The sequence below is a fragment of the Nelusetta ayraudi genome, unplaced genomic scaffold (genome assembly GCF_046127955.1).
Source record: "Nelusetta ayraudi isolate G7.1 ecotype Tasmania unplaced genomic scaffold, CSIRO-AGI_Nayr_v1 ptg000007l, whole genome shotgun sequence".
NCBI classification, from domain to species: Eukaryota; Metazoa; Chordata; class Actinopteri; order Tetraodontiformes; family Monacanthidae; genus Nelusetta; species Nelusetta ayraudi.
The window spans coordinates 2350001-2369138 of record NW_027466057.1 but is presented as its reverse complement, the minus strand read 5'-3'; the positions used below and the strand labels follow the sequence as shown (position 1 = coordinate 2369138).

At 42.0% G+C, this 19138-nt stretch overlaps 4 protein-coding genes across 5 annotated transcripts in view; 2 read left to right on the top strand and 2 right to left on the bottom strand.

Moving 5' to 3' along the window:
- The window catches only part of LOC142883143 (inositol-3-phosphate synthase 1-A-like), a 135364-nt gene that overhangs the window by 24782 nt on the left and 91444 nt on the right, over window positions 1–19138 (bottom strand). The gene's annotated exons all lie outside the window — the stretch shown is intronic.
- Window positions 776–5033, top strand: LOC142883139 (interferon-induced protein 44-like). Its single transcript, XM_076017794.1, has 8 exons — window positions 776–911; window positions 2658–3140; window positions 3283–3334; window positions 3460–3655; window positions 3933–4085; window positions 4193–4364; window positions 4526–4626; window positions 4711–5033. The coding sequence occupies exons 2-8, from the start codon at window positions 2660–2662 to the stop codon at window positions 4963–4965; spliced, it is 1410 nt and encodes a 469-aa protein (XP_075873909.1). The 5' UTR covers window positions 776–911; window positions 2658–2659; the 3' UTR covers window positions 4966–5033.
- On the top strand, window positions 8728–9985 carry LOC142883028 (growth arrest and DNA damage-inducible protein GADD45 beta-like). Its single transcript, XM_076017604.1, has 4 exons — window positions 8728–8843; window positions 9027–9128; window positions 9225–9444; window positions 9541–9985. The coding sequence occupies exons 1-4, from the start codon at window positions 8833–8835 to the stop codon at window positions 9736–9738; spliced, it is 531 nt and encodes a 176-aa protein (XP_075873719.1). The 5' UTR covers window positions 8728–8832; the 3' UTR covers window positions 9739–9985.
- map1sb (microtubule-associated protein 1Sb) overlaps window positions 11268–19138 on the bottom strand; it is a 9259-nt gene continuing 1388 nt past the window's right edge. Inside the window, exons 3-10 of one of the 2 annotated variants that reach the window (XM_076017793.1) lie at window positions 18385–18467; window positions 17874–18011; window positions 17196–17691; window positions 16895–16978; window positions 14366–16674; window positions 13916–14045; window positions 13612–13829; window positions 11268–13274 (exon numbers count right to left, since the gene is read on the bottom strand). In XM_076017793.1, coding sequence (XP_075873908.1) covers window positions 13119–13274; window positions 13612–13829; window positions 13916–14045; window positions 14366–16674; window positions 16895–16978; window positions 17196–17691; window positions 17874–18011; window positions 18385–18467 — 3614 coding nt within the window. In that variant the 3' untranslated portion in view covers window positions 11268–13118. Of the gene's footprint in view, window positions 13275–13611; window positions 13830–13915; window positions 14046–14365; window positions 16675–16894; window positions 16982–17195; window positions 17692–17873; window positions 18012–18384; window positions 18468–19138 lie in introns of both variants that reach the window. The other variant, XM_076017792.1, reaches the window with a different exon arrangement.

Here is a 19138-nt window from a genome sequence, read left to right as displayed (position 1 = left end):
AAATTGCTTCAACAGCAGAAGGAGACGTTTTTAGCCTTGCTACAACAACAAAGCGACACCTTCAGAGGCTTTGTGAGAAACATTATGGACTCAACCAACTCAAGACTAGATACATTATCCAGAGAGTTACAAGATATCAAAACAAGCCTGCAATTTACACAAAAAGAAGTAGATGACATATTAGCACCTGAGTGTCCAACTACACTAGGGGTTCCCAATAAAGGAAAAAGGACAGAGGCTTTTGTAAACATAAATTATCCAATTGTATGAAGCAAGTAACATGAAATAAAAAGCCCACAGGCCTTTTGGAGCCAATTTAATAAATAAACAAAACCACACCAGAACTACTACAAACGTCTGAGCAAACCAAAATAATAAAAGGATTTATCAATAGCACCAGACATTATATTAATAGTGGTGTTCCAGGAAAAGGCACAGATTTCCAATTATAAATCTAAAATATTATAAAACAACATGAGATTAAAACATATTGAAGGGAAAAACTGTGGCTGTAAGGTGCAAACACTGTGCTGATAAAGTATTTTAAAAGAAAACACTTAAGGGGATTATTAGACTCGTCGCCTAAAATACATTTATTTATTTATCTATTTATTTATTTATTTGAAACTGTCGGTATAGGTAACCAGAACAAACGACACCTTGAAAGTCTCCGTTTTTTCCTTTATTTCCTGATTTCCTTTATAAAGTGCCTCTTACAAACTCATGGGTCCTAGTGTCCCCCATTTGCTTTCCTTTTGCAACTTCAAATCGAAACCGAGAAGCACCGCGGAAGCACCTCGGCGAATGCGTTGCGAACTTCAGCGTCGTCCCTCGTGTTATCGGAGAAACAAGTTAAGATCGTCGTTGGTCAGCAGCTTTCAAAACTGTCTGCACTTATTTCACTGCCAGAGGTAAGTGTTTGTCATTTCTAAGTGTATCAGTTGCCTGATATTTTCACAGAATCAGATCTTTCTTTAAGAAACATTTTAAAGGGGGGGGGGGGGGGAGCTTACTTTCACCTTTCGTTTATGCCTTCTTCCTTAGCCGCTTACCTTATTACCTTATAATTAAATTTGATTGTGCTCGCAGTGTGCAGCGGAGCCACGGCTTTCATCGGCTGGGTTTTTCCCCCTTCCTCTCTTTTCTGCACAGCGGTTGCGCCGCGGTCGCCAGCGTGCGAAGGTAAAACGGCCGCGATGCCGATTCGGAGGCTGAAGGCCGAGAAACCCGTCCTGCCGCACCGTCAGAGGGGGGGGGGGTCGAAGGGCACAGCGAGCCGGAGGAAGGAGGTGGGACGCGGGTCTAAAGTCTAAATGCTACATATAAATGTTAAATCTAAATCTAAATGCTAAATCTAAATTTTAAATCTAAATCGAAACATGAAATGCTAAATCGAATTGTTAAATGTGTGAAATCTAAATCTAAATGTTAAATCTAAATGTTACACCTAAATGTTTCGGGTGAAACTAAACATTTAGCTAATATGCAAATTTAAGCTGCCGGCAACCGGAAGTACCACAATAAAAGCTCGACGATGTGGAACTTAGTGTCAAATAACGAATAAACAACTACTATACTATACTAACTATGATTTTCTGGAGAAACTGCCTCTTGGACATAGATTACGAGTGATTATAAGTACCCAAAATGACAAACCCGTTTGGAGATACTATATTTTACGAGTACCTTGAGTGTTTAGTGTCACTTAGTTTTACGACCTGTAGCCCCTACAACCAGCGACAAGGGTGTGGCTCATGAACCTGCGCCTGCCTCCACAGCCGTGGTCATGCATACACTGCTAACATGTCCGACTCGGTGCTGGCAGAAAAAAACGGCACAGCCGTTTTGGTGGCTATACGAAACAAATGTTGCTGTTATTTTAAGCATGAAAAACTTTACAAACGGAGCACCATATTATGGAGGCAGACGCAGGTTCATGAGCCACACCATTGTGGCTGGTTGTAGGGGCTTAGGGTTGTAAGTCGAGAGACAGCAAGCTCTGCTGCGCAAGTCCCGCACAAAATTAAGTGACACTAAACACTCAAGGTACTCGTAAAACATAGTTTCTCCAAACGGGTTTGTTATTTTGGGGACTTAAAACCACCAATCTATGTCCAAGAGGCAGTTTCTCCAGAAAATATAGTTGTTTATTCGTTATTTGACACTAAAAACAGAGTTCAACATCGTCAAGCTTTTATTGTGGTACTTCCGGGTTGCCGGCAGCTTGAATTTGCATATTAGCTAAATGTTTAATTTCACCCGAAACATTTAGGTGTAACATTTAGATTTAACATTTCGATTTCGATTTAACATTTCGATTTAGATTTAACGTTTCGATTTCGATTTATATATATATATAAATATATATATATAAAAATGGAAAAAAGTGTGAACAGCAACACATTAGATGTTTAATAAAATAGCTGCATGACCCAGTGAAGGAAAGGCTACGCCTCCATCGTCATTTCAGCTACATATAGTTGTCCACGGAAGCCACATCCCGGTAACCGTTATATTAGCTATGTGCAAAGCCACTGTGTCGTGTCTTTGGACTCATTAAACGTGTCAAATGAACTGTAATCTAAGTATCTAGTATGTGAGTGTATTAAATGTAAGTCGACTGAAAGAATTTGAAACGTTGTTCTTCATTTAAAAAGCTATGTCTCAGGTCACATCCAGTCTGACTGCAGAGCAGCAGAAGAAGCTGCTTTCCCTCCTTGGTCATGTCAGACTGCACCTGCTGTACAAGGCCACCGTCCACGGCTTTACCAGTGAAAGCTTCCACAAATACTGTGACAATCAGGGGCCCACCGTCATCGTTGCCTACAACGCCGCTGGGTTTGTCTTTGGAGCCTACACATCCCAGGACCACAACAAAGAAGATGAGGAGGTCACCGACGAAGAGGCTTTCCTCTACAGCATCCCACCAAACCAAAACAAACCGCTGAAGGTGGCTGGTATCAGTGGACAGTGTGCGTTCACCAATGGTGAAGCCGGGCCGAATTTTGGTGCCCTGGTGTTCCTGGATGGCGACGAACCTGAAATTGAGTCCAACCCAGGGACCTGCTTCCAGTTTGAGGAAGAAGCAATGCATGGAAATGACTTGGCGCTGACTGAGCTTGAGGTCTATCGAGCTGAAGGTGGGTGACAACAATCAGTGCTCCTCACTGCACTGCAGGTTGAACTGGAATTTTGAAATAACTCCAGTGCACCATTTTTGAGTCAGACTTAAAATGTTTTTAAAATGTTGTTTTTGTTATAATTTTATTTTTGTCTTTGTAGCGTTGGGTACTCGGCTTCTCAAACCCTGGAGGAACATGCAGTGGACAAAGCAGTATGTGGCATAGACAATTTATCAACCCTTGCAGCAAATGCTGAACCGTTATCTACTAGAACGCTTAAAGCTGCAGCAGAATGCAAATACTTTTGTAGATCACTGTCTGTGCTTGTGTGCTGCAGGAGATGGCAAACGCTGAAGGAGACCATCCAGACCTACAAGCCAGATATAAACGTAGTCCAACAAGTCCGAGTGCTGTTGGTCGGCCCAGTCGGCGCTGGCAAATCCAGTTTCTTCAACTCCATCAACTCGGCATTCCGTGGCAATATGACATGCCAGGCCATCGCTGGGACAGCAGACAGGAGCCTGACCAATCAGGTACCAGCAGAAAATAAAGCCTCGTCTTAAAAACCAATTGTAGGATTATAGACTGATTTAAATAAAATGTAATTCAAAAAGTTTGCAAAAAGTAAGATGTTCCCCCAGATGCTGCCTTGGGCAAGACAATTTCCCTAAAACTTGTGACGTAACTTTTCAGCATCACCCATAATACCACAAGTCACAACACACCTTAGCGACGGAGACATGTTCAGCCTTTTCAAACTTTATTAATAATGAGTTCAAACACCAAACCTGCTTATTTATCGTATTTTAGTTCCGCACCTACACCATCAAGGCCAGGAAGGGCGGCCAAGCGTTGCCGCTGGTACTGTGTGACACCATGGGGCTGGAGGAAATGGCCGAAACTGGTCTGGACATCGAGGATCTCATCAACATCTACCAGGGCCATGTGAAAGATCGTTACCAGGTCTCAGACAAATACAACAACAAAAGGAAAAATATCCAGTTCCTGTCAACCCTGTTGTGCTGTTAAATAACAAACACACATGCGCCTGCATTTTTCTTGCATCCCAGTTCAACCCTTCTGCTCCCATCCTGTCGGACAGTCCTGGGTTTAGGAAGCATGCGACGCTGGCCGACAAGATTCACTGTGTGGTTTACGTCATAGACGCTTGCAAGGTGTCCCTCCTCAGCCAGAAAATGGTGGACAAATTTGCAGTAATACGGAAAAAGACCAACCGGCTGGGTAGGCACACGTATCATGGCGTCCTTCAAGAACCCTTAACTTCTGTTGCCATGATGTTCAACTTCTATCTTGTGTACAATTGTCTTTCTTTTACAACTTTTTAAATCAGTTTGCCCTCTTGTGATCGAATTTTGCTTTTTTTTTTTGCTTTTGCCTTACAGGACTCCCCCAGATTCTGCTGATGACCAAAGTGGATGAGGCCTGCCCTCTGGTGGCAGAAGACATAAAGAATGTTTATCACAGTGCTTACATTCAGAAGACGGTGAGAGAGGGAAAAAAATCACTCTGAAAAGTAAAATATTCTCCGGTGTGTCGTAAAGTCATGTGATAATGTCCTGGTTGTCAGGCGCGGGAGTTGAGTGAGTGCCTCGGGATCCCCTTGTCCTGCATTCTGCCTGTGAAGAACTACTGTGACCTGCTGGAACTGGACCAGGACACGGACATCCTCCTGTTTTCAGCCATTGAGCTGATGCTCAACTTTGCAGACAGCTTCTTTGAAAATGAGGAGCTTGAGGGGCAACAAGATGGGTTGGACCTCTACAGGTCCGCGGAGGGTGTCCGTCCAACCTTCTCCGGAACTGATGAGCATAGAATTGTGTAAGAGATATCTCAGATGTGCTCAAAATGTTCTTGGTTTTGTTGTTTATCAAATAAATGATGTTCCATGGATCAACCATTTCTGTCTGACTGCCTCTGCCATTTTTGTGGTATGGTACACCACACACATACTAATGTTTATTGAAAAAATATATACAGCTTAATTCATTATAGACTACAGTATGTATAATGACAATATAGGTCATTATATTAGTTTGAAGCTAATATAATGACCTAGTGGCCTAATGGAGTCCCTGCTGATGGTTCCCTGCTCAAGTAAAGAGTTAAATACCGTGGAGCTTCAAAAACTGAGATTTTTTTGTAAAACTTTTGTTCCATTTTCAATAGACATGAATGCACACGTTTCTACATGTGATATATTTTTCCTCCAATGAGGAGGGTCACCAAAACACACCTGCTCCTGCTTCCGCCCCTTCTGTCAATTTTTTAACCCATTGTGGCCCACGAGTCAAAAGGTTTGTCCACTCCTGACCTAGACACTCCACAACTCATGTTCTCTCTAATCTGTATAAGAATTTATTGAGAATGGTGTCCCGTTCTCCATGCAAATGATTACACAATGCGGCAAAAGTGCCAAAACATTTTAACACCTGGATGAAAAAAAATAAATCTATTTGAGTAATTACGGAGACTTACACATAGCTTGTAAACAAAAATAATTTCATTAAAAGCGATATCTCACATGTGCTCAAAATGTTCTTGGTTTTGTTGTTTATAAAATAACAGCCTCGGTATCGAGTTTCTATGTTTGCAATGTCTTACATGTGCTTGTGTTGCTAAGGTTTTTCCCACACTGTATTCCCTCCCAGGAAAATAGTTTCAGAGTCTTTTTTTCTCCTCCTCTCCCCTTTTGTTCTCCCCTTTCTGCCCCCCACTGAAAATGCTAAATCTTCCAGTCCTGTCTTTACTGTTGTATTGTATTTGTACTTCATATGTTTGGACGGGGATTGCACAATTTCATTGTACATGTTTACATGTTGCAATGACAATAAAGCCATACCATACCAAATAAATGATGTTCCATGGAGGGAGGGGGGGTCGGTCCCCCTCTCCCTTCCTCCTTCCCTCCCTCCCTCTACAGTGGCTGTTCAGACAGAAGATTAATGAAGGTGTGAAGTGTTGAGGCAGGACCTCAACAGGTCAACAATAGTCTGAAAAGAGGGAGGACAGGGGCGTGAAGGGCAGGGCTGTATGTTGAGAGGAAGAACAGCAGACAAGTCTGATGGGAGAGGGATCACCAGTTCTCTCTAGTCTGTGTCAAAATGTATTGAGAATGTTGTCCTGGTCTCCATGCAAATGATGATAAAAGTGCAGAATAATTGCGTCCAAGCCATTGTTCCAGTGAAAAAAATTTAAATCACGTGAAGCTTTTTTTTTAACCTCCAGGTCTGCATCAAAAATTTAAATTGTGTAAGACGCAATTTATTTTGGTTTGTATTAATGAGCATTGCAGATAGTGCTTATAAAAACAGGTGCCATGTTGTTGTTGTTTCTTTAAAATTGGTCATTTGACCCGCGACAGAACGGGATGGGAAACACTCCCTCAGTTTTTGGTTTAGGACGATACAACCTCAAGAACTGATAGTGACGCACTGCGTAAAAATGTCACTCAGCTCGGTGACAGCGAAGGAAGTGGCTGCAGCTTCCGTAGCTGATCTAATCATCAGCGCAGCGCACACGTGTGTAGGTCCGTCCGGTTCATCGAGTGACTGTGAACCGGTTTAAGTAACCTAATAACATGACTATATACGAATGTAACGACAGTTACCTCGGTTAGAATACAACTTTAGAGGGCTTGCTTTGTCTGCAGGTTGTTGAGATGAAAAAATGAAACCAGACAGGCGAGAGCGGCCAAAACAACGGCAGCTCAAAGAAACCCCACAAGTGAAATGGTGAGGAAAACCACGGGAGCTCATCCTCTTAATGTGGTTTAATATGACCACTGCAGTGTCGTTTAATTTCCTGCCAATGGCTTAAATAAAGGGCAGTGAGTTCCTTAATGAAGATGAACCAACTAAGCACGTCTTGAGTGCTGATCCAGACTTGTAACGATGTCTCTGTGGAGGCTTGAAAATGAAATGCAAAAAAACAGTTTTAAACGTTTGTTTCTTTTTTCTTTCTTTTTTATGTAATGTGTTTAAGTGCAGCTTTATGAAACACGTATTTAGGTTGAAATTATTTCAGGTTTTCACCCAGAAAAAAAATCCTATGGACTACTAAAAGGGTATCCTTGAGAAAGACTTCCACCTGAAAGGGGTCCCTGCCATCAAAATGTTTGAGGGCAGGCTGGTTTCTGTTTCTTTGAACTGTTAACTGCACATATAGACAGTGATTAAACTGGTACTTCAGAACCGTCCCCCAAGTGACTTAAGATGGGAGGGTAAGGCTGTGAATGAGTTGGTTTATGCCGAGGAAGGACAGCAGAGGCTCTAATGGAGCGTTAAGTGTGGTCTTCAGTATTGAATGTGTTGTAAAACCAATTGAAACAATTGGCGGGGAAGGGCCGCCCTACGCCTCCCTACTTTCAGTGGGTCTCTAACCATTTTCATAAGAATGTTGGCTACGCTATTGCGCTCATTTAAAAATGAAATCTAGCCTGAATGTTAGGGAGGACTAAAAGTGCCAAAATTAAATAAATACATAAATAAATAAATAATGGCTGCAGTCATCCGGATGAATCATATATTTTGTTTGCTTCCTCCTTTTCAGCTGAGGGACAGTCTGTGAAGGCTCCCTTGAAACGTGTTGGCATTTAATAACAATTAAACCTAAAACAGTAACTGCATAGATTGTTGTTGTTGTTGTTGCTGCTGCTGTTTTTAGTTTGCTTATTTGTTTGTTTTAAATGGCACAGAAAATACTTTTTTATAACAATACAACTCATGATCACAACATAACGTGCCTAACCCTTCATTATTATTATTATTATTATTATTATTATTATTATTATTATTATTGTTATAACTTATTTCATTTATATAGCGCTTTTCAACAACCCACAGTCGCTTTGCAGAATATAACAACATAAACTGTACAAGATACAGAAGAGTACAAGATAATTCTTATTTACTCACTGCTGCTGTCCCTGAAAAAAAGAGAAAAAAGTCACAATCATTTTATGCATTGTTTGGTTTTAAAGTGGGAACACAATTACAAAAGGTTGACGAAACAAAAGTTGTTCTTTAAAAATTGCACCTCTAATTTTACTCCTGCACTGTGATTATTTTCACATGTCCTATGGTTTAATGCGAGTTTAAATAGGTTTAAAATGTGTAATTATTTTTATTTATGTCCTCTGCATATTTCTTAATATGTTGTATAATATATATACAACACTTTGTGAATTTTAAGTGCATTGGTCGCTGTTTTATCAGCAGTGTTGATCATTTTGCATGCAAGTTATTAAAATAAAGGTGTTCATTCTGTGCAAGCATGGGCAAAAAAAACCCAAAACAAAACATCGAAACCCTTTCATCAAAAGGTTTCGGTTGTCCCAATCAAAACTCTGCTGATCACTTTGCGCGGTGATCACAAACACATCACGTCCTCGGAGTGGCTTCTATTGTTGTGCAAAAATCGACCACCCGATGTAATCACGCATTCACGATGGTCCTCAGAATAGAGGCGTTGGACTGGTTCTGAGCCAATCAGAGAGCTCTGGCTACTTTTTGGGGAGTTCATTCTGCTCTGCCCTATAAAGGCCGCCCGTCGCAAAGATGGCAGAAAGAGACTGGTGTTGCGGGCACTGGGCACAGGAATACTCCGGAATACTTCGTGTTGCGTTTATTTCCTCTTCTTTTTCATTTACATCACTGGGATTATTTCAGTCTTGCAGCATCCAGAGAGGAGCATGGACACCAGGTCAGTTTTCTTTTCATTAATGTTTTTTCACGATTTTTCTGCAGCATCTGACATTATTTATGTCAGTGTAAAAAATAAAAATAATTATAGGAGTGAATACATCTCATGCGCTATACATTCTGTGCAGCTGAGCGACTGTTTTCACCTAAAAACTAAAGGTTTGCTCCGTTTCCCTTCACACAGGATGCAAACTGTAGGCCTGGCCCTGGAGGAGCTGCTGGTGAAGGCGCAGAGGCAAAACTGCCTGGTCGTTGGCCTCTATGAATCTGCCAAAGTTCTCACTGCGTAAGTTTAGAAGAAAGAAAAAAAACTCCCGCCACAATTCAGACCACATTAAGCGTGTGTGCAGGTGATCATGTTCTCCTTTTGTTCCCCACGCAGCGATCCGGACTGCGCGGTCCTGTGCTTGCTGGCGGCCGACGACACAGACGACGTGGCTCTGCAGATCCACTTCACGCTGATGCAGGCCTTCTTCCACGAGAACGATTTCACCATCCTGCGGGTGTGGGGATTGAGGCGGCTCCAGCACCTGTTGGGCGCCGCCACGGACGGCAACCAGAACCAGAACGAGCAACAAGATTTCCACTGCATTTTGGTTACGGTGAGTTGCACTGATGCAAACGATACTGTGAAAAACACAAAGAAAAAATGGTTTCGAAAATGTAATTGAGCCGTGTGCCCATCTCTGTCTGTGCAGAACCCCCAGGCTGACCACTGCAGGCTGCAGGAGGTGGAGAGCTACTACCGGGAGAAACGACTTCTCAACCAGTGGGTGCCTGAAATCGTCCTGTACGACACTCCGGAGAAAAACGAGAACCTTCAGGGTTCAGACGGCCAGGACCCGCAGCCGCACGTGCAGGGATGCTCTGCAGTTGACGTGGGCGGAGTGTTTTGACCGAGCAGAGGACTCAGTTGCAGTGGGGAGGAAAATCTTTCAACCATTTTTTGCCCCAGTTTTGGAAATGTTCTATCCAAGTCAAATTGGAATCTATTTTTGAATCTTGGACTTTTTATTATTGTTACGATGCCAACATTTCAAGGTATCTTAACATGACATGGTGCTTGACTCTTCATTTGATAAGACTGCGCGTCGTGGGAGCCGAAGAGAACATTGAGCTGTAGTCAAGTTTGCACAGGACTTTTTTTTTTTTTTTTTTAATGCTGCAAAGGGAACTCCGGCGTTTTGATTGAAAAGGACAAATCGTTGAGAGAACCGTTGTTGACTGATGGATACATGTGTTGTTCATCAGGAATATTTCTGGTGAAATTATGTCAAAAAAAACTTTTATAAAGTAAATGCACAGTCACTTTAGTACTTTAATTTCATAAGACCAATTTACAATAAGTTGTCTTTGTCGCTTTTATGCATTTATTTCTTCATGTAACGGTAGCAGCTCCGTCCAGTCCGGTCTCTGTCCGGGAAGGAGGTGCTGAAACTGAGGCGACAGCACCGAAAGTAGCCGAGCTCTCTGATTGGCTGATAGGGACCTTATTGTGACAACACGTGGTGTGAGTGGGTGGGGACTCAAAACAATAGAGCCCACTGCAAGGACTTGATGTGTTGGTGATCGGCCCGTTAAGTGACCAGCAGAGTTTTGGTTGTAAAAACCGAAACTTGACGAACCCTTTTTGTGACGAACCCTTTCTGTGTTTTTGTTGTTGTAAACGCAGTTGAATGAACTTTTTTTTTCATAACTTGCATGTGAATCATGAATGTTTATGATGAAATAAAAAAAAACACAACAAGATGAGAGAGTAATTTGTGCAACATGCTGCTATAGAAATATGGGCAGGACATAACTTCCAATTGAAATTGAAAGAATCAGGTAAACTTTTTATCAATTTAGAATCTTATTAACTTAAGCACACTTGATAAACAGACATAAAAAAAAACATTAGATCACAGTGTTATTAATTGGTTTTTTTTATTCGAGTGCAGAAGTGGCTATATTAAGGACTTCAAACTAAAAAAAGTGTTGGGACTAGAGTTGTTCTGAATGAGAAGAGGACTTTCAGGAAAAACCTTTGATTTTATTTCCAGAGAGCGTGGAAAGTACAGCCCACGCAGTTCATTTAACACATTAAGTGGCACGATGGAAAGTGACCCTGCAGGGATTTACAATGACCTGTTGTTTGCAAAAATTACAAAGAATGAGGTATTCTCAAGAAGGAAGGTCAAAAGCCACTAATTGATATAAAAAGAAAACAGGGACCACAATATTAGAAGGAAAAATAGCCTGAACAATCTCTGTGATCGCAACTGGGAGGCAAAACCTGGTGTAAGAAGTGACTAAAATAAAATGAATCTGTAATAAAAATTAAAAAAAATCTCCCTTGATTGCTGATATTTTAAAATGAAAGAAGAAAAACAGCACAATATTTCTGATGCAGTTTTGTCTTAAACATTCACGACTCTAGAAAGTCTTTAGATGGTGCACATTCTTTATTAAAACATCTCCTAGACATCACAAGGTTCTTTTCAGTGTTCACCCTGCTTTCCCATAGTGCTTTGCTCTCATGCCTCATGAATGTCATGATTGAAACAGCATACGTTTACATACAGTTTATACCTTTTTCCCTTTTTTCTTTTACATGCAGGACACAAGTTACAATTCACGCGGCTATGAAAGATTTAGTTTTTTGTTTAATTTAACCCCTTAAACTGTCCAGTGACACATGGTATGTTGTAAGTTGTAAGTTTTTAACAATTAGGAGGGGGGGGACAGAAGAGGGTGATAAAGTCTGGGGGTGTAAAACATTTAGTGAAAAACAACAACAAATGACTGTAAACGAGAAATAACATTACTCAATCATTATCAATCATCATCAAGTAAAAGATGAAGGCATATTTTTTTTCCACTGGGACAGACTTGAAAGTTGTCGGTTGTGTCTTTGTAATATCATGCTTTGGTATTGAGAAAGCACATTCAGTTGTTGTGTGTAATATTCCTCTCATAGGCATAACAGCAACAAAGAGAAACAGTCCTAAATTATTTACACAGTGCCACAAAATAAAATCATTCTACTTAAAACATTTTTTAAAAAAGGCAAAGGGAATTCAAAATCCCTTTCTCTACAAAGTGCTTATCAGCAGTTCCTTCATGATTTCCTGAACTACGTGATCAATTACATTTTAAGATACAGATTAAAGTACTGAGAATTGTGTTGTTTTATATTCCCACGGCAAAAGAACTCTTGCTCAATTTCAACAAAAGTAGACACCAATTTATTAATTATATCCACTCCTTTTTTAGAAAAATTTAGTACAGTATGCTTTTCCTCTTTCATATGACCACATTTTGTTGGAAAATTATACAACAGCCACATAAATCAATGGTTATCATATTATAAATACAGGAAAGCATTTGCTTGTATCCAGGTGATTTTATCTTCAATCTAAATAAAAACATTTTTTTAATCTATATTTACAAAACATACATTTTTGAATTATTTTGATACAACCTAAATTTGACCTCTGGTGAGGTCATCTAACATTTCCTGCTCCTTTGATTTAATGACTTTCAGTGGCTGCATGCGACACACCTTAAAACTTGGCATAATGCTATTAATTGCAATCTGCTAATCGCTGTTCACACTGAGATTCTGTTCATCTCAAATGTAGAAGGCAATTATTGCCCTTAAACATCAAATAGGGTCTAATCCAACAAGAATTATTTTTGTTGTTGTCTTTTTTCTTTTTTTATCTCTCTGCATTGACAACTAAGCCACGGACGGTGATACAACACAGCACGGAGCTCATCCTGTATGTCGCTCACAAAACAAGCGGGCCAAATGCTGTGGTGAATGGAATTCCATCAAAGGTGCACAAAGTTAAGTAAAAAACCAAAAGATGTATCCACAAGCTACTGTTTCACACATTTGTTTTTAATTTTTCAGAGCATCTGTACTTGTTCATTTGACTGAATTTAAAGAAAAGTTGGCAAATTTGCCCTTTATCGTAGCAGAGGAGACTCTTTGCACAGACTAGTACGATACTTCACTAGATTGAGAGAACAAGCCACCTTTCATTTCGTGTATGCATCCAATGTTAATAACAGCGACAATAACAGCTCTTGCACAGATCCCCACATATTTGCATACTGACTTGACTCTTCTGCACTCACTGTGATCATCGCCTCTTCTATTTCGCAAAGGGTCATAAGCTGCAACAGGTCCCACAAGTCTCCTGATTGGGGATCTGTTAATATACAGTAAGGGAGAAGTTGGTATAGGGCTCCACAAAAGATGTGGCAAGTAGTTTGACAGCCCTCCGCTTTAAAACTCTATCTTGCAAGCAGGAAAGGTCTCGTCTTGCATGGCGACAGTGCTGTTGGATCCTAGCACAGTGATGCCAAGCTCCTTCTGTTTGTCCAGGGTCTGCTGGTACCACTCTTGCATCTGCACCGACTCAAAGGTAGGAATCACTGTCACCTGGGGGTGCCGATGGAGAAAGCGGTTTTAAAATGAAGGGAAATTAACACACACACGGGTCGCTGTAACATCACTTTCTACTCAAAACAACATCATGCTGCTGGTTCTGTTTAGTTTAGATTTTTGCCTTAGGTTTAATGAGCTGTTTATCACATTGAGCAACTCTAAAACCAAGACTTTAGGCTTATATATTACATATTTTTGGTGAGACTGTGTGTGACAGTATTCACTCTATTAAATCTTTTGCAAGAGGCAAACACTTGGTTTGAAACCTTGAAAGCTGTGTTGTGTTTTAGCTGTTTTAAGCAAAGAACTAATTTAGTGTCCGTTAGTTTACCTGTACAGTCTCTGGCCAGGATGCCTTGCTCTCCATCAGTGCGTCCAATGTTTGCCTCAGCAGCTCTTCTCTCTCTGGACTATCGCCACTGATGATGTAACAGGAGGAGCGAACACATCTGAAGAAGTCCACATTGACAGTCGAAGAGGAGGCTCCGGAGGGAATATAGGCCAGATCCACATACGCGGAGAATTGCCCAGTTGAGTTAGACTTGGAGCCTGTGACGAAGGAGAAATGAGTCAAAACCAAACTGGGGCAAAACGCATGTATGTATCAATGTCAATAAGTGTTAACGTCACATTACCTGGTACTGGTGAGGACTTTGCTTGCGCTGAACGAGCGCTGGATGACGAGACTCGAGCGGAGGAGACATTCCCCTGAATGACGCCACCTTGGCTTCCTGTCTTTCCTTTCCCTGAGCCAGATTTTTGAGCCTGCAACCAAGAAAACCACATTCTGCATGAGCTTCCACTTCCTTTGTTTGTTTTTTAATCTAAGGTATTCTCAGGGGAAAGAGGTTTTTGGTGATAGAATATTGAATGTAAGAAACAAATCTTTACCAGTATTATAGCAAAATAGTATTCTTTAACCTCTTGCATATGTTACACCCTTTAATCATCTGCATGTAACTATTCATTAAAACAAAGCAAGGGAAGGACATCAGTCATTCAACATTACTATATATTACTAACATAACATTTACTTAATGGATACTCCAACAAACTACCCTGGTAACCTTTTCTCCCCTACTCACCACAGCCGATTTCTTTCCTTGCATGCCCCTGGTTTTAGCTCTCTGCCCATGATCTTCTGAGTCAGGCTGAGGGACAGGCATTGAGACATCTGGATGAGGAGGCGGTGGAGGACTGTCCCTGAAAGGAGCAGGTGGAGGGTCCTGCGGCAGCACCTGGCTGGCATGGAGATCATGGGGAGAGTTGGACGGTTCGCTGCATGACTCCTCGTCATCTGAGTCCAGAGCTCCGTCAACTGTGGTTGACGGGCAGTCCTCCATGCACACTGGGACGTTTGACTCGCTAGGCGACATGTCCTTGGGGTTGTTGTTGTTGATACCATGATGCTGCGGCGCAAAGGCAGCTTTGGAGGACTCATTTGTGTCAGCTGGTTTGAAATGCTTGAACTCACAAGGAGAAACCAGACAGAGGTCCACATCGTGAGCGGAAGCCTCAAAATGAAGAGAGTTAGGAGCCAGAGGCCGCCCCGTCTCCAAACCCTGGCCCAAAGCTCTGGAGGATCTCCTCACTGGTAAAGACACCCCCCCAAAATGGACTCCATTGGAGGTGGATTGATGAAGGGCGTCATCCCCATCTCTTTGGCTGACAGTGGTTGGCCCCTGCTCTAAAGACATGGACAATGACTCATCCACCTCAGTGGACTGAGGTGAACTCACCTCAGCTGGCATGGAGTGTGTTGTGGTGGTAGTGGCAACAGAAGGAGAGGGGTCAGAGGAACCATCCTTGAGGGACCCCAAGGACAGGAAACTCAGATGCTTCTCTCTGTTTTTGCCCTGGTTTGATTGGCCCTCACTTTGCCTGGACAATTCATTTGGCGAGTTCATATCAGATTCTAAGTCAACCATCTGGGCCTGAATCCTATTAAGGGTGGCCCGGTTGCACCACACATCATCTGGGGACAAACAATAAGGAGTGTGGCCTGCGCTGTTGGGCCGTGAGTCCGGGGAGTCAGGTTCTACGGTCTGTTCTTCAGGACTTCCAGGGACTTGATTCTCCGGGGAGGGTCGTGAGGAAGGGCTGTACTTCAACGCCCCATCCAGGAGGGTGAATTCCGTTGGGGTTGTGTCGTGTTGGACTGAGCTCTCATCCCTTGGATCACTGTTCAAGGGTAATGGAAATCCTATAACCTTTGCCTGTTTGTTGCCATTTTTGGGTTGGTCTACAGAAGACTTTGCCGGATTGACATCAGCTTTAACCTCAGTACAAAGTGGAAGGTTGTCAGTGTCCTTTTCACCTCCTAACTTTGTGTGTTCATGCTTCCCAATAACTGTTTTTGTTTCCTCCTGTAGCCTGAGAAAATCTGCTGTCATATCCTCAGGGGTAGACAGTTTGGAAACACAAGGGTCCCCTTCACACTCTGTTTCCGGATTTTGCCTCTGTTGCTCTGCCCTTGAGCTCTCTGAGATTTTCTCTGGCTTAGTTGAGTCATTATTGGGCAGTTCAGTGTTTGCCTGCGCCTTCCTACTGTTATTTTCCTCTTTTCCTGACACTTTTCTTGTTTTCTTCACACCTGTTTTGGAGTCATTTTTTGCTTCCTTTTTGGTCTTTGTTTTGTTTTCATTTTTTGGTTTTGGAGGGACAGTTTTACCCAGATTGTTCTCCTCTTTCTTCCCGTCTTTCACTCCTCCTTTCTTTGTAGTTTTCTTCTCTGATGCTGCTGCTTTCTGCTTTACACCAATCTCTTTGATTCTGGTCTTTTCTGTATCTCTTGTAGAAACTCCATTTATTGCCCTCCCATTTTCTTTTATTAGCACCTCCTTTCCCTTATCTTTCCCTGCACGATCCCTCGCATGTTTTGGTACTGACTCCTGAACTTGAGATCTTCCACTGTCCTGGCTATCCATTCTCTTGGCCTTTTTGTCCTCACCAAGTCTTTCAAGGTCCTCAGTGGTGACTGTAGGTTTCTGGAGAAAGGCCAACCCCTTAAGCTTCTCCAGGCCCTGTATAAGGTTGACCTGTGGGGTAACACCAGCGAAAAGAACCCTGACTACCTTCTCCTGAGGACACGCAGGGTGCCAAACAAGAAGTGCAGACACTGAGGTCATAGCAGTTAGTGGTAGAGTTTGGGTTTTGGATGCAGGTGAGCCAGCATTGGGCCACTTTTGCATAAACGTCTGATACTCTTGACTGTTTTTGCTAGGGCTAAGGATGTAAAGATCCAGTTGTCCAACTCCCATCTTCTGAAAAAGGGTTAAAGGCTCGATAGGGACACTTTGTTGTCGAAACAAGGGCTGTGGTGTGATTTCTAACTTTTTCAACAGCTGCAGGGTCAAAGCAGCTTGTTGCATGCTCTTCAGTACAGTATCATCACCTAAAGACGCAAGAAAAAATTAGTATGTGCACCACTACGTTTATCACACATTCCCAAAAGTTAGCCAAAAAATCCAAAAGTCTTTTAACGTGGCACAAAAAGCTAATACAAAGGAAAGACCTAAGTTGCAGGACCAAAAGTTATCACTTGAACACACACATTGGTTACATGACACTTAGGACAACAAAATACATTTTTAGATAGATAACGCATCACTCACTTTGTTTTTCTTCCAAATGCAACCCGTTGGGTGCGTTAAAGAACACAACTCCAAGTTCTGGTGAGATCAGCCTCTTTGAGGATTCTTCTAGGAGGAAGTAACGGAGAAATAGAAATATATGACTCACACTCAAGATTTCAAACATGTCCTTGGCATATGCAGTAAAATAGATGTTTTTGCATGTAACATAACATTTTTGCATCATGGGCATGACAATGACATTCAATTAAAAAATGTCATTAATGATGTTGGAAAAAAAAGCAGCAGGCAAAACAAAAATCTTTGCAGAGTTAACATTTACCTTTGAAATCAGAGCTCAGCTCTAATTCTGCCACTTTCCTCTCGAGGAAGGCGGTGACTCCTGGCAGGTTTTCTGTCCCAATATGCGTTATCAGAACAGCATCGACCCGGTCGAGGTGGCGCACCAACTTCCAGAAACAGGCCTGCAAATCTGAGCCGCCATCCAGAAGCATCGTGAACCCATTTACAGCAAAAAATGCACAGTCGCCGCGGCCCGCAGGGAACACGTAGCAGCAGGGGCGGGACAGCTTGAGAAAACCCACGGTGCTGGGAGGAGGCAGGAGGTCAAAGGGAGATGGAGTAGAAAGAGTGCCGGAGATAAGGGAGGTGAATCCCTCCAGAGCCTCCATCTTGGGCAGAAACTCTGGAGGATTGATGTGTAGTGTGAAAGGACCCTGAAAAGGCTGGTTTTCCAGGAGGGTCTTCCTCCACTGGCCGATGTTGGGACAGCTGAGTGTCAGATTAAGTTTGGAGTTGGAGGCTTCTTGATCTATAAACTATAAAAAGAAATGTTATAAGAACACTTATACACACAATATGCTAAGCCTTTATTTTGACAGTGGAACTTTATTATCACAATAACTTAATAACCAAATTAATATTTAATTGCCATTATGTTGACCACATATTAAAAAAAAATGTACCTGAACAGTCATAGTCACATGAAAAGACGTGGTACCTGCTCAATGAGTATTTGTTTTAGTTGGTGTGGCGAGAAGAGTCCTCTGTGAAACAGCAGCTCCCCGCTCTCCTCCACACTCTGGCCCGCCAAGATCAACAGCTTGTGTGCGGATTCATTGGACAGCAGAGCCAAAACCTGCACAACAGGGGGATGAAAACACAATGTGGGATATGCCGCCCCACTTCATTCTGTTATAATCCCATGTCAAAGGTGAGCATTAAGTACTGTAGATGCCCTGACATAACAAATAACATAGCCTTCAAAACAAATGAGTGTATCCTTAAAGTGAATGTATCTTTAGATAGTTTTTTGATCTATATTGTTAGCAAACAGAATAAACCCATGAAAGACGGGTTCACATCTTCACAAAAACAGAATGGAAAAGCGACCTCAATAAAATATGAACCAAGCAGAAAACAGGAATAGACTAATTCAAACTCCAAAGCACTAGAAGACATCTCCCAGTCAGCAGCTTGCCAAGTACTTCAAGAAGATTCATCCCCCTCACCTCTGAGCGAACCTGTTCCTGATTTGGACTTATCAGCACCTGAGTGTCCAACACTCTGGCACTGTAGCGCAGACACTTCTGCCCTGAAGAAGCAGTGGAGGGGAAAAAAACGAATCAAAGAAGAGAAATAGCAGCGCAGACAGGCAGGCAGCCAGGGAGAAAGGAACAAGAGGGGAGAAAGGCTAATTCAGACGAGCAAGTTTTCAGAACAAGGCAACACTTATTAGCGAGGACTCAGAAGCAAATGGGGAAGGGAACTTAAAGAAATGACCCAGAGACTGAACTGAGATAACCTGGCAGATGATTGACTCGCCAAGCAAGAGGAAGAAGAGAAGAAAAGTGTAACAGCTTAGTCAGAGGGACCATTTTAAGGATGAAAAAGTAAGTCAATCCAGTGTAGGTCAGATGTGGGGGTGACGGAGGCGGAACCTATTGGACAATTGGAAAGTAGTGACCTGGTGATCATATTTTAGCACAATTTTTTAAAGGAGTGAAGTAAAGAACAATTAATATAAGATGGCATTTTCTCAGTCATGTGGCCTTCACAGACAGCCTGGAGAGGCGGGTTGTAGGAAACATTGGTAAAGAGAATCATGCATCTAATCTCTAATTTTTTTTTCTTTATAAATTTCTTTCATTACAACTGGTCATCTAACAGAAGCCAGTACAATCATCAAAACCTTCAGTTGCTGTTTCTTTCTCCCCTTGGAATAATAATGCATAATTTCGACTGTCATATTCTGAGGTTTGTCTG